This window comes from Mus musculus, chromosome 14, assembly GCF_000001635.26.
Source record: "Mus musculus strain C57BL/6J chromosome 14, GRCm38.p6 C57BL/6J".
Lineage (NCBI taxonomy): Eukaryota > Metazoa > Chordata > Mammalia > Rodentia > Muridae > Mus > Mus musculus.
In genome coordinates this window covers 51,703,980-51,717,973 of record NC_000080.6, presented here as the reverse complement: position 1 = coordinate 51,717,973, position 13,994 = coordinate 51,703,980, and the positions used below count along the sequence as shown (strand labels likewise).

Genomic DNA, 13,994 nt, shown 5'->3' with positions numbered 1-13,994 from the left:
TCTGGATAGTTTCAGTACTGCTAGGGGATCTATCACACTTTATCTAGGTGTGCTGTGTATCGCCTAGTGTCTTATTCTGGAGTCTGGGTATTTCATGTGTATTTGCATGGGGATTCAAAGGATTTCTTCTGGATACGTTTGGCATTGGAAGGGGAATGATAGCCACCTTTTAATACTTTGAGTACCAAAAGGCAATCTATCCCACTCTCTGGAAAAGGCACTTTGAATTCATGTAAATTTGGGTGAGGTACTTATCAGGAAGGCAAGAGCTGTTCTGTGTGACATCAGAAGTCCCTTCCCTAGATGTATTGTAACCTGGAGAGCCCTGGCATTGTCTGTGATGTTACTAATGTGTGGTGACTCCAACTGCTCTTGGAGCATTCATTAACTACCTTTATGGTTCACCCTTACAGATGCTGACAAAACTGAGCAGGCTTCTTGGAGGAGGGAACAATGAACATACAGAGAACAGAAAGAGGCAGCAACAAGATGGCCTTTGGTCTTAGAGTTAAAGAGCAAGAATTAATGGTCCTGGGGAAGTCATTGTGAATCCTGGCCATGAAAGAGGGAGCTTCCTAGAAAAGGTGGGCTTGAGCTTGGACTTCCAATAATGGGAAGTTGCCAAGAGGTAAACCCTGGGTCAAAAGAGAGACTCCAGGAAAGGGCAATTCAAAAATTCGTCAAGATGGGGCAAGCTGGTAAGCAGGTAAGTCATGGATGTTCCCAGTGACATTATCAGTAGTCACTTCCCTAGACAATCCCTTGTATCCAGGGAACCCTAGAATCTTTGGTGATGTCACCAGTGTTGTGGTAACAAGAGTTGCCTGTGAGGCATTCCATCAGATCCTAATGGGTTCCCAAGCAGGTATGTTGTCCATGCTCCTCAGGGTATTTTTGAGGAAGAATATAATACAAACAGAGACCAGACCAAGGCAGAAGGACACTGTCCCTCTATCATGTTGGGAGAGGGCCAGAAAGAACTGGTCATAGAGAAGGCACAGTGAGACCTGGGCAAGGTTGGGGGAGCTAACTGGAGGATGTGGGCTTGAGCTGGTCCTTGCAGGAATATGGTGTTTGATCTGGATCCTTCAGATTCCTCAATGGTTGAATCAGAGTCAAGAATATCTGATGATTAGTTTTATAGACAGTGTGGAATTGATAAGCCTTCAGTTGATTTGCTGAGAGATCTTTATTTTTCTGTGAAGGACAAATTATTCAAAGAACCAGCTCTGTGAGAATAACAAAGTGTTACTCTCAGGAAAGAGTGTTGAAGCACTTCATCCTGATATAGTTTCTCTAGGTTACATAAGCATATGATGCCAAGAACAGAGAGGTATATTCCCCTGCTCATGTATCAAGGTTTCAGACACTTTGGTACTGAACACGTATGATGTTGACTGATTCACAGTCTGGGGTCAGTGTAGTAGTGTATGAGCTCTCATCACACATTATAAGAAGCCTAGAAAGGTGTTGGCTCATGGGATGTTAGGGGCTGGTGTTTATGGTCAATTTTTTTTTTTATGTTAAGAGGGATGGAATATGTTGTAAGATATGAACTGAAAATGCCCTCCAATTCTTCTTTCTGGAATATCTTAATATGCGTTTCAGGCATGGGAGATTGCAATAGGTGGTCAGTCATATGTTTAGTGATGGTGGGTAGGAACAGGGACCTAGCTGAGGAGACAAGCTTGAAGATAGCTTTCCTGCTCTTTCAGGTATTCACAGTGTTTCTAGATTTTCTTCTTCCTCAGGCTTCTGTGTGTGACAAAGCTCAGTTTCTGCTTTCCCTGCCCTATTTTCTCTACAAGTTAACTAGTGTTTATCTACCTACAGGGTCTTTTAGGAAGGCATCACCTGAAACTCCCAACATCAATGAGCAGGAGAAAAGAATCAAGAGGTTGGAGAAGCTCAAAAGAGATCTCCAGAACATAAAAAATGAGAGAGACGAACTCCAGGGAATCTTGGCCAATTATTGTAACAAGAATTTGAATGACAGGTAGTCATTGTGCCTACTTCTTTACTGACTATCTTGGGCCCTTCCTGTTAAGCCCAGATGCCCTCATACAACAGGATGCAACAGCTCCAGACTGTCCACATATCCAAACTCATTTGCCTGATTGGAGTTTCAACACAGAACTTGAAGTTCAGATAGGAGTGAGATGGGGGTCACAGGAATTTTGATGCCTTCAAAAGGAAACCAGAGCCTGTAGCATGAATCACAGCCTGGGGTAGTAATGTGTGAGCTCTCATCCTGCCTTTTTGTTTGTTTGTTTGTTTGTTTTTTGAGACAGGGTTTCTCTGTATAGCCTTAGCTGTCTTGAAACTCACTTTGTAGACCAGGTTGGCCTCAAACTCAGAAATCTGCCTGCCTCTGCCTCCCGAGTGCTGGGATTAAAGGTGTGTGCCACCACACCCTGCTCATCCTGCCTTTTAAGAAGTTTGCACAGGTGTTAGTTTGGGGGAGTTGCTAATTATTGTGTGTTTACGGCCTATCCTTTTAAAATTGATCTGGAGGTAATCTGGATACAATTGACCCTGTCAACAGCTGGAGTGGCCTGGTCCCACATATTACCTCTCAGTATCACTGTATTGGCTCCAGTTCATCACTGCTATTCTCAAATTTTATTCATTATGCTCTCAGACAATACCACATCATTAAATTTATTTGGCATTTTGATTGAGTTTAAGTGTGTGCGTGTGTGTTGTGTGTTTGTGTTAGACATAGAGGAAGAGAGAGAGAGAGAGAGAGAGAGAGAGAGAGAGAGAGAGAGAGAGAGAGAGAGAGAGAGAGAGAGAGAGAGAGAGAGAGAATGTATGTGTATATTTGCTTATCATCTGGAGAATCTATGTAGTGTTTAGGTCATAATGTTTTGCCTGACACGGTTTCTAGGAAATAAAAGTAAGGAAGCAAGGAAGGATCATTTTGAGCAGCACAGGATTTGACTTCTGTGCTTACATTTGAATTTCCTGGTAAATGTTATGAAGGCTTTTCCCTGTAGATATGCCAAGGATTGGCAAATCCTTGTCTAAAAACAGGAGGAGAGTCATAGAGATTTAAATTGGTCCCAGGCCTGTTGCAGAGGTCTCAGGAAAGTTTGTTGAGAGCTAATCTGTTATTTCAAGCCCTTCAGTGAACTGAAGCAGGTCAGCTCCCTGCCATTACTTCCCTGTCTCTACTGGCCCCAGGCCAAGGGTAATAAATTTAATAAGCACCAAGTGGAACCGGGAACAAGGAGCTAGGTCGTGGCATACATGGATTGGGGTAGTGCACGATTCAGCTTGAATCAAAATGATCCTTATATCCTTAGTTCACGAGATTATTTGTTCCTTGGGCCATGTCTTCCCACAGGATCAACTTTGAGACATTCATGCTCACGATGCAACATGACCAAGTGATGACTGACTTGAAGAGAATGACCCAGGAAATCAGTGAGGCCTTGTCCAAGTACAAGGAGTTGACTACAGAAAATCAATTATACTAGTGAGTGACTAACATGGTCATGACCCAAGAACTAGACACAGTTTATGTCTGCCCATCCGTGTCTTTGAACTAAAGTGAGGGCTCAGGTTCTATATTAAACAGGAAGCCTACCTCATTTAAAGCAAGCCTCTAAGATTTTAACATCATGTAATCACATTGGCAAAGTGTGTAGAGTCTGTGATCCCCTCAAGTCATTGTCCTTTACAACTAAGTGTCCTCGAGATAGAAAAGGTTTACACCATGATGAAAATATTAATCAACCTTGAACCTCTTGGGCTCTGAAAGTAGATTCATAGATGAGGTTTCCATGAGAAACAGAAAGACTGTGTGCTGCTTGGGTCTCTTCACTCCTAGAGAACTTTTGCCCTATAGCTACAGTTGGTTTTTTAATACTATGGACATATAAGCACACATGGACCCAATGTTCTTTTCTGAGAGATACGAGAGTCACTGTTGGTGTCAGTGGTTTCAGAAGTACCTTGGGTTTTCTGGAAAGTGGCTGTCCTCTGGACTTGACTTCCCTCTATGTGATACTCCATGGCCAATATGGATATTTGTCTGGGGCTGTCTGGGGATCAAGGCCCATGATGGGGGAATGATCCTTGGAGGAGTGGGAGAAAGATGGATGCTGCCTGGAGTCACCATATTTTGTTTGTGGCTCAGCTTCAGGACCTGTCACCTCCTGACTGAATGTAACCACATCAAGCAGAAAGTCAGGATGCTGAGGAAAGAGAACAGACAGCTGTTTGCAGAGCAAAAAGCATTAGAAGAATGCAACATACTAAGAAAAATACTATGTAAAGAAGACAGCCAGAAGAACAAAAACAAATATAGCAGGCAATCAGCAGGTAGGATGAATGAAGCATCAGGGGTAGGCTGCCCTAATGTCTAAGCATAAACACAGTCAAGCCTATGTAACATCCTGAAACTTATGCAGGTTCTCTCCTATGTCTCATCCCATTGTACAATTCTGTGATCATTACTGAGACTTTCTGTAGAGTTATCCTTTTTTCATGAAATTTAATTACTGTCATGCCCTTTCCTCTTCCTCTTCTTCCTCCTCCTCCTCTTCCTCCTCCTCTTCCTCCTCCTCCTCCTCCTCTTATTCCTCTTCCTCCTCCTCCTCCTCCTCTTCCTCCTCCTCCTCACAGCTGGCCACTCTAAGGCAGAGGAGATCCTGGACCCCTTACAGCATCTTGTTCCGGCTCTATGGTATGCAGAGGTGCCTCAGGATGCCACTTCCTGAATTATCTAGGAACCAGGTCCTCTGTTCTGATCTATGGCAACTCACTGAGACGGGCTTGTGCCCAATCCCCTCCTAGGACAGTAGAATAGCCTCCAATATCAATGTTTTATAATTAAAGTCTTTAGTAAAAAAGAGCATGTTACATAATATACATATTTTAAAAATAAAAATTAGACTTCTTTGACTTTCTTGCACTAAGTTAACACCCTAGAAATTCAAGGTATGTCTTACTGGCTTTACCAAGAGGATTCATAGAATCTGACTCTGCATCCCTCTCTTGATGTAGTCTTCCTTAGTATATCATGGCCCTGGCTTTGCTTCAGTACAGATTCCCCCTCAGAGTTTTTCAGAGTGCTGCATTTCAGAACAATCATTGCATGTCAATTCACTAGCTTCATTTTGACTGACATTGGAGATGATTTTTATGTCACATGAACTGCAACATGTTGAAATGTTCCTGTATAATAACCGTTCTTAATTGTTTTTATTGCTGCTACCAGGGTCTTCTGAGAAGTAGCCAAGGTAGGTTTAGAGAGCAGAATATATTTCAAGTTTGAGCTGGCTGGAAGATGTTCTTTGAAGCCTCTTTCTTAGGACCTTGAATCTTATGTGTCAGCTTGTCTGTGCAAGGCTTATACCATACTTGTAGAATCAGTAAGTATCTGCATGGAAAAATGTTCCTGACAAGGAAATCAGTACAGGCCAGGGCTGTACAGGCTGGGTTATTCTAAGAGCCTTTTACACATCTTAGGTCCCACTAATTCCTCAAGTGACAGGAAATGTTTCTGAAACATAGCAGCCTTTTCATAGAGGAGTTTGTGTGTGTGTGTGTGTGTGTGTGTGTCCTTTTGTCTAAGGGTGTTTAGCATATGTGTCTTGTATTTCAGTAATGGTAGGTGCTTGTTGTAGTTGCTTCATTATACAATATGTATTCATGTACTCTTCTTGTATGTGTGTGTGCATGTGTCTTTGAAGGGATGCAATTGTGTGTCTCTGTACATATATGTATGTAATTGTGTCTATATATATTCATACGTTTGCTTGGTCATTAAACATCTTAAATGGTAATAGAGGAAATCTTTAATGAGAATTATACTCTGTTCATATTGCATTGGAAAAACCTCAAACATAGTAGCCCATCATCATGCCTATCCACCTAGGTCACTAGAACTAAAGAAGACAAAAAATGGTGTAAAGTGTGATATTCCAAAATCTGTAGATTGAAAAATACTTATCTGTTTTGATTTTATTTGTAGGAAAACAAATAATTGTGGTACCTGGAAGTAGGGAGAAGGCTGCTGTGTCAAATCCATGTGCCTGAGATTCAAAAACACTGGCTAAGGCTTTCTGATCCTTCTCTGCACTTGGTGAATCGTAATTGTCCACTGGAAGATCAACAACAGCAGCAAAAACAACAACTTAAATAATAGGCTTTGTGTGAATATAAGGGGAATGTCTCTCTTAAAAAGAAAAAAATGGCATCTTCTAATGGAACTAAATATGTTTGCTATGTATTAGTCGGTTTGTTTCACTAGCATTAGAAAGGTATGAGGAAGAATTTATTAACATCTCATCACCAATAAAAATTAAGGTTTTAAAAGTTATTACTGTTAATTATTTATTTATTTATATCCAGATCTCATCTTCACCCTCCTCCTTTCACAATCCCTCTTTCCAGTGGCTCCCTGCTATCCACCCTTCCTACTCTTCTCCTCAGAATTGAGGAGGCCTCCTATGAATAACAACCAGCCTTGCATTATCAAGTTGCAGTATACCTAGGTACAAAACATCTTTGTCTTTTCAGGCTAGATAAATCATGACAGTCAAGACAAGGGGGTCCAAAGTTAGGCAATATAGTCAGAGACAGTCTCTTCTCTAGTTTTAGGATTCCCACAGGAAGACCAAGCTATGAAACTGTTATTTATGTGGAGAGGGCCTATGTCCATCACACACATATTCTCTGGTTAAAAGTTTAGTCTCCATGAGTTATTCAGAGCTCAGATTAGCTGAATCTGTAGGTTATCATGTGGTGTCCTTGACCACTGTGGCTCCTTCAACCCTGCCTCTCCCTCTTCCACAGAATTCCCCAAGCCTCTGCATCTGTTTCCAGAAGCTGCTGAGTGAAGGCTTTCTCTCTAACGATTCTTGTGCTAGATTCATGGCTGCACATATAGAAGAATATCATTAACTATGTTGGGGGGGGTCCATTTCTTGGCATGGGTGTCAAGTTGGGCAAGCCATTATTTGGTCCTAAATTGTGGGTCTAAGTTTTGGTGGCTGAGTTGTTATTTCAATCCCTCCTCTGGAAGTCTTGCCCGGTTACAGGAGATGGCCAGTTCAGACTCCAGATTCTCCATTTCTAAGAGTCTTAGTTACAGCCACCCTAAAAGATTCCTGGGATTCTGTCCTAGGACTCTAGCTCTTCCCAGAGAGCCTCCCACCCCCAATCCAGGTGCTGCTATGAAGAGAGGTATGCAAGTGTCCGTGTGGTATGGTAGAGCATCATTTACATATATGCCCAGGAAAGGTTCAACTGGGTCTTGAGGTAGAAATATTTCCAATTTTCAGAGAAAGCATCAGGTTGATTTCCAATCTGGTAGTACAAATTTGTACTCCCTCTAGCAGCAGTGTTATTCTTGGCACACATTTTCATCAGCATGAGCTGTCCGTTGAGTTTTTGACTTTATCCATTCTGAGGGCTGTAAGATCTCAGAGTACTTTTGATTTGCATTTCCCTGATGATGATGACTAAGAATATTGAACATATTTTTAAGTGCTTCTAGGCCTAGTGAGATTCTTCTGTTGAGAATACTCTCTTTAGATCTGTACCCCACTTTAAAATTGGGATAAAATTTTATTTAGTTTGTAGATACATAGGTTCTTGAGTTTTTTATTATATAGTTTGGGTATCAGCACTCTGTCAGATGCAGAGTTGGTGAAGATCTGTTCCCATTCTGTAGGTTGCAGTTTTGCCCTTTTGATATGACCTGTGCCATAGCGAAGCTTTTCAGTTTTATGAAGTCCCATTTATTAAATTTTTGCTATAAGTGTTAGACCTGTTGGCGTTCTGTACAGGAAACTGTCTCCTGTGTGAATGTGTTCAAGGTTATTCCTCCCTTTCTCTTCTATCAGATTTAGTGTATCATGTTTTTGATAGGTCTTTGACCCAGTCGGAGTTGCGTTTTGTGCAGGGTGAATAATACTGGTGTATTTTCATTCTTTGACATGCAGTCATTCAATTAGACCTGAACCATTTGTTGAAGATGCTTTTTTTCCCACCCCACTGTACAGTTTTAGTTTCTTGGTGAAAAATCAAGTTCTCATCAAGGTAAGTGGATTTGCTTCTGGGTCTTTAATACAATTCCATTGATCAACCTTTTTATATCCGTGCCTGTAGCACTTTGTTTCGATTACTATTGCTCTCTAGTAAAGCTTAAATCAGGGATGGTGATGCCTCTAGAAACACCTTTACTGTAGGTGATTGTTTTGGTTCTACAGGGTTTTTTTTTTGTTTGTTTGTTTGTTTTTGGTAGTTGTAATTGTGGTGGTATGATTTTTGTTTCTTTGTTTTTTATTTGCGATTTTATTTTTATTTTTATTTTTTTGGCTTTCCATATTAAGTTGTGTAATGTCCTATCAAAGTCTGAAAAGAATTGTGTTGGAAATTTAATGGATGTTTTGCACTGAGTCTGTAGATTGCCTTTGGTAAGATGTCCACTCTTTTTTTTTTTTCTTTCCATTATTTATTAGGTATTTAGCTCATTTACATTTCCAATGCTATACCAAAAGTCCCCCATACCCACCCACCCCCACTCCCCTACCCGCCCACTCCCCCTTTTTGGCCCTGGGGTTCCCCTGTTCTGGGGCATATAAAGTTTGTGTGTCCAATGGGCCTCTCTTTCCAGTGATGGCCGACTAGGCCATCTTTTGATACATATGCAGCTAGAGTCAAGAGCTCCGGGGTACTGGTTAGTTCATAATGTTGATCCACCTATAGGGTTGCAGATCCCTTTAGCTCTTTGGGTACTTTCTCTAGCTCCTCCATTGGGAGCCCTGTGATACATCCATTAGCTGACTGTGGGCATCCACTTCTGTGTTTGCTAGGCCCCGGCATAGTCTCACAAGAGACAGCTACATCTGGGTCCTTTCGATAAAATCTTGCTAGTGTATGCAATGGTGTCAGCGTTTGGATGCTGATTATGGGGTGGATCCCTGGATAAGGCAGACTCTACATGGTCCATCCTTTCATCTCAGCTCCAAACTTTGTCTCTGTAACTCCTTCCATGGGTGTTTTGTTCCCACTTCTAAGGAGGGGCATAGTGTCCACACTTCAGTCTTCATTTTTTTTGAGTTTCATGTGTTTAGGAAATTGTATCTTATATCTTGGGTATCCTAGGTTTTGGGCTAATATCCACTTATCAGTGAGTACATATTGTGTGAGTTCCTTTGTGAATGTGTTACCTCACTCAGGATGATGCCCTCCAGGTCCATCCATTTGGCTAGGAATTTCATAAATTCATTCTTTTTAATAGCTGAGTAGTACTCCATTGTGTAGATGTACCACATTTTCTGTATCCATTCCTCTGTTGAGGGGCATCTGGGTTCTTTCCAGCTTCTGGCTATTATAAATAAGGCTGCTATGAACATAGTGGAGCATGTGTCCTTCTTACCAGTTGGGGCATCTTCTGGATATATGCCCAGGAGAGGTATTGCTGGATCCTCCGGTAGTACTATGTCCAATTTTCTGAGGAACCACCAGACGGATTTCCAGAGTGGTTGTACAAGCCTGCAATCCCACCAACAATGGAGGAGTGTTCCTCTTTCTCCACATCCTCGCCAGCATCTGCTGTCACCTGAATTTTTGATCTTAGACATTCTGACTGGTGTGAGGTGGAATCTCAGGGTTGTTTTGATTTGCATTTCCCTGATGATTAAGGATGTTGAACATTTTTTCAGGTGCTTCTCTGCCATTCGGTATTCCTCAGGTGAGAATTCTTTGTTCAGTTCTGAGCCCCATTTTTTAATGGGGTTGTTTGATTTTCTGAAGTCCACCTTCTTGAGTTCTTTATATATGTTGGATATTAGTCCCCTATCTGATTTAGGATAGGTAAAGATCCTTTCCCAATCTGTTGGTGGTCTCTTTGTCTTATTGACGGTGTCTTTTGCCTTGCAGAAACTTTGAAGTTTCATTAGGTCCCATTTGTCAATTCTCGATCTTACAGCACAAGCCATTGCTGTTCTGTTCAGGAATTGTTCCCCTGTGCCCATATCTTCAAGGCTTTTCCCCACTTTCTCCTCTATAAGTTTCAGTGTCTCTGGTTTTATGTGAAGTTCTTTGATCCATTTAGATTTGACCTTAGTACAAGGAGATAAGTATGGATCGATTCGCATTCTTCTACATGATAACAACCAGTTGTGCCAGCACCATTTGTTGAAAATGCTGTCTTTCTTCCACTGGATGGTTTTAGCTCCCTTGTCGAAGATCAAGTGACCATAGGTGTGTGGGTTCATTTCTGGGTCTTCAATTCTATTCCATTGGTCTACTTGTCTGTCTCTATACCAGTACCATGCAGTTTTTACCACAATTGCTCTGTAGTAAAGCTTTAGGTCAGGCATGGTGATTCCACCAGAGGTTCTTTTATCCTTGAGAAGAGTTTTTGCTATCCTAGGTTTTTTGTTATTCCAGATGAATTTGCAAATTGCTCCTTCTAATTCGTTGAAGAATTGAGTTGGAATTTTAATGGGGATTGCATTGAATCTGTAGATTGCTTTTGGCAAGATAGCTATTTTTACAATGTTGATCCTGCCAATCCATGAGCGTGGGAGATCTTTCCATCTTCTGATATCTTCTTTAATTTCTTTCTTCAGAGACTTGAAGTTTTTATCATACAGATCTTTCACTTCCTTAGTTAGAGTCACGCCGAGATACTTTATATTATTTGTGACTATTGAGAAGGGTGTTGTTTCCCTAATTTCTTTCTCAGCCTGTTTATTCTTTGTGTAGAGAAAGGCCATTGACTTGTTTGAGTTAATTTTATATCCAGCTACTTCACCGAAGCTGTTTATCAGGTTTAGGAGTTCTCTGGTGGAATTTTTAGGGTCACTTATATACTATCATATCATCTGCAAAAAGTGATATTTTGACTTCCTCCTTTCCAATTTGTATCCCCTTGATCTCCTTTTGTTGTCGAATTGCTCTGGCTAATACTTCAAGTACTATGTTGAAAAGGTAGGGAGAAAGTGGGCAGCCTTGTCTAGTCCCTGATTTTAGTGGGATTGCTTCCAGCTTCTCTCCATTTACTTTGATGTTGGCTACTGGTTTGCTGTAGATTGCTTTTATCATGTTTAGGTATGGGCCTTGAATTCCTGATCTTTCCAGAACTTTTATCATGAATGGGTGTTGGATCTTGTCAAATGCTTTTTCTGCATCCAACGAGATGATCATGTGGTTTTTGTCTTTGAGTTTGTTTATATAGTGGATTACATTGATGGATTTTCGTATATTAAACCATCCCTGCATTCCTGGAATAAAACCTACTTGGTCAGGATGGATGATTGCTTTAATGTGTTCTTGGATTCGGTTAGCGAGAATTTTATTGAGGATTTTTGCATCGATATTCATAAGAGAAATTGGTCTGAAGTTCTCTATCTTTGTTGGATCTTTCTGTGGTTTAGGTATCAGAGTAATAGTGGCTTTATAAAATGAGTTGGGTAGAGTACTTTCTACTTCTATCTTGTGAAAAAGTTTGTGCAGAACTGGAATTAGATCTTCTTTGAAGGTCTGATAGAACTCTGCACTAAACCCGTCTGGTCCTGGGCTTTTTTTGGCTGGGAGACTATAATAACTGCTTCTATTTCTTTAGGGGATATGGGACTGTTTAGAAGGTCAACTTGATCCTGATTCAACTTTGGTACCTGGTATCTGTCCAGAAATTTGTCCATTTCGTCCAGGTTTTCCAGTTTTATTGAGTATAGCCTTTTGTAGAATGATCTGATGGTGTTTTGGATTTCTTCAGGATCTGTTGTTATGTCTCCCTTTTCATTTCTGATTTTGTTGATTAGGATTTTGTCCCTTTGCCCTTTAGTGAGTCTAGCTAAGGGTTTATCTATCTTGTTGATTTTCTCAAAGAACCAACTCCTCGTTTGGTTAATTCTTTGAATAGTTCTTCTTGTTTCCACTTGGTTGATTTCACCCCTGAGTTTGATTATTTCCTGCCGTCTACTCCTCTTGGGTGAATTTGCTTCCTTTTTTTCTAGAGCTTTTAGATGTGTTGTCAAGCTGCTAGTATGTGCTCTCTCCCGTTTCTTCATGGAGGCACTCAGAGCTATGAGTTTCCCTCTTAGAAATGCTTTCATTGTGTCCCAAAGGTTTGGGTACGTTGTGGCTTCATTTTCATTAAACTCTAAAAAGTCTTTAATTTCTTTCTTTATTCCTTCCTTGACCAAGGTATCATTGAGAAGAGTGTTGTTCAGTTTCCACGTGAGTGTTGGCTTTCTGTTATTTTTTTTTGTTATTGAAGATCAGCCTTAGTGCATGGTGATCTGATAGGATACATGGGACAATTTCAATATTTTTGAATCTGTTGAGGCCTGTTTTGTGACCTATTATGTGGTCAATTTTGGAGAAGGTACCATGAGGTGCTGAGAAGAAGGTATATCCTTTTGTTTTAGGATAAAATGTTCTGTAGATATCTGTCAGATCCATTTGTTTCATCACTTCTGTTAGTTTCAGTGTGTCCCTGTTTAGTTTCTGTTTCCATGATCTGTCCATTGGTGAAAGTGGTGTGTTGAAGTCTCCCACTATTATTGTGTGGGGTGCAATGTGTGCTTTGAGCTTTACTAAAGTTTCTTTAATGAATGTGGCTGCCCTTGTATTTGGCGCATAGATATTCAGAATTGAGAGTTCCTCTTGGAGGATTTTACCTTTGATGAGAACAAAGTGCCCCTCCTTGTCTTTTTTGATGACTTTGGGTTGAAAGTCAATCTTATCAGATATTAGGATGGCTACTCCAGCTTGTTTCTTCATACCATTTGCTTGGAAAATTGTTTTCCAGCCTTTTATTCTGAGGTAGTGTCTATCTTTTTCTCTGAGATGTGTCTCCTGTAAACAGCAAAATGTTGGGTCTTGTTTGTGTAGCCAGTTTGTTAGTCTATGTCTTTTTATTGGGGAGTTGAGACCATTGATGTTAAGAGATATTAAGGAAAAGTAATTGTTGCTTCCTGTTATTTTTGTTGTTAAAGTTGGCATTCTGTTCTTGTGGCTGTCTTCTTTTAGGTTTGTTGAGGGATTACCTTCTTGTTTTTTCTAGGGCATTGTTCCCGTTCTTGTATTGGTTTTTTTCTGTTATTAACCTTTGAAGGGCTGGATTCGTGGAGAGATAATGTGAGAATTTGGTTTTGTCGTGGAATACTTTGGTTTCTCCATCTATGGCAATTGAGAGTTTGGCTGGGTATAGTAGCCTGGGCTGGAATTTGTGTTCTCTTAGTGTCTGTATAACATCTGTCCAGGCTCTTCTGGCTTTCATAGTCTCTGGTGAAAAATCTGGTGTAATTCTGATAGGCTTGCCTTTGTATGTTACTTGACCTTTTTCCCTTACCGCTTTTAGTATTCTATCTTTATTTAGTGCATTTGTTGTTCTGATTATTATGTGTCGGGAGGAATTTCTTTTCTGGTCCAGTCTATTTGGAGTTCTGTAGGCTTCTTGTATGTTCATAGGTATCTCTTTCTTTATATTTGGGAAGTTTTCTTCAATAATTTTGTTGAAGATGTTTGCTGGTCCTTTGAGTTGAAAATCTTCATTCTCATCCACTCCTATGATCCGTAGGTTTGGTCTTCTCATTGTGTCCTGGATTTCCTGGATATTTTGAGTTAGGATCTTTTTGCATTTTCCATTTTCTTTGATTGTTGTGCCGATGTTCTCTATGGAATCTTCTGCACCTGAGATTCTCTCTTCCATCTCTTGTATTCTGTTGCTGATGCTCAAATCTATGGTTCCAGATTTCTTTCCTAGGGTTTCTATCTCCAGTGTTGCCTCACTTTGAGTTTTCTTTATTGTTTCTACTTCCCTTTTTAGGTCTAGTATGGTTTTGTTCATTTCCATCACCTGTTTGTATGTTTTTTCCTCTTTTTCTGTAAGGACTTCTACCTGTTTGATTGTGTTTTCCTGTTTTTCTTTAAGGACTTGTAACTCTTTAGCAGTGTTCTCCTGTATTTCTTTAAGTGATTTATTAAAGTCCTTCTTGATGTCCTCTACCATCATCATGAGA

General features: G+C 40.4%; 1 protein-coding gene across 1 annotated transcript; it reads left to right on the top strand.

The window, feature by feature from the left end:
• Window positions 1-841: 841 nt before the first annotated feature.
• Gm5800 (predicted gene 5800) lies at window positions 842-6,330 on the top strand. The gene is made up of 5 exons (NM_001034102.3): window positions 842-865; window positions 1,834-1,996; window positions 3,350-3,481; window positions 4,145-4,329; window positions 5,984-6,330. Exons 1-5 carry the CDS (start codon window positions 850-852, stop codon window positions 6,046-6,048), a joined length of 561 nt encoding a protein of 186 aa, NP_001029274.1. The 5' UTR covers window positions 842-849; the 3' UTR covers window positions 6,049-6,330.
• The last annotated feature ends 7,664 nt before the right edge of the window (window positions 6,331-13,994 follow it).

Excerpts from the sequence above, each read along its gene's own strand:
- Gm5800 (NM_001034102.3), top strand. Across the intron at positions 3,482-4,144 it reads ACAGAAAATCAATTATACTA|CTTCAGGACCTGTCACCTCC; the intron begins GTGAGTGACTAA and ends TTTGTGGCTCAG. Across the intron at positions 4,330-5,983 it reads ATATAGCAGGCAATCAGCAG|GAAAACAAATAATTGTGGTA; the intron begins GTAGGATGAATG and ends TTTTATTTGTAG.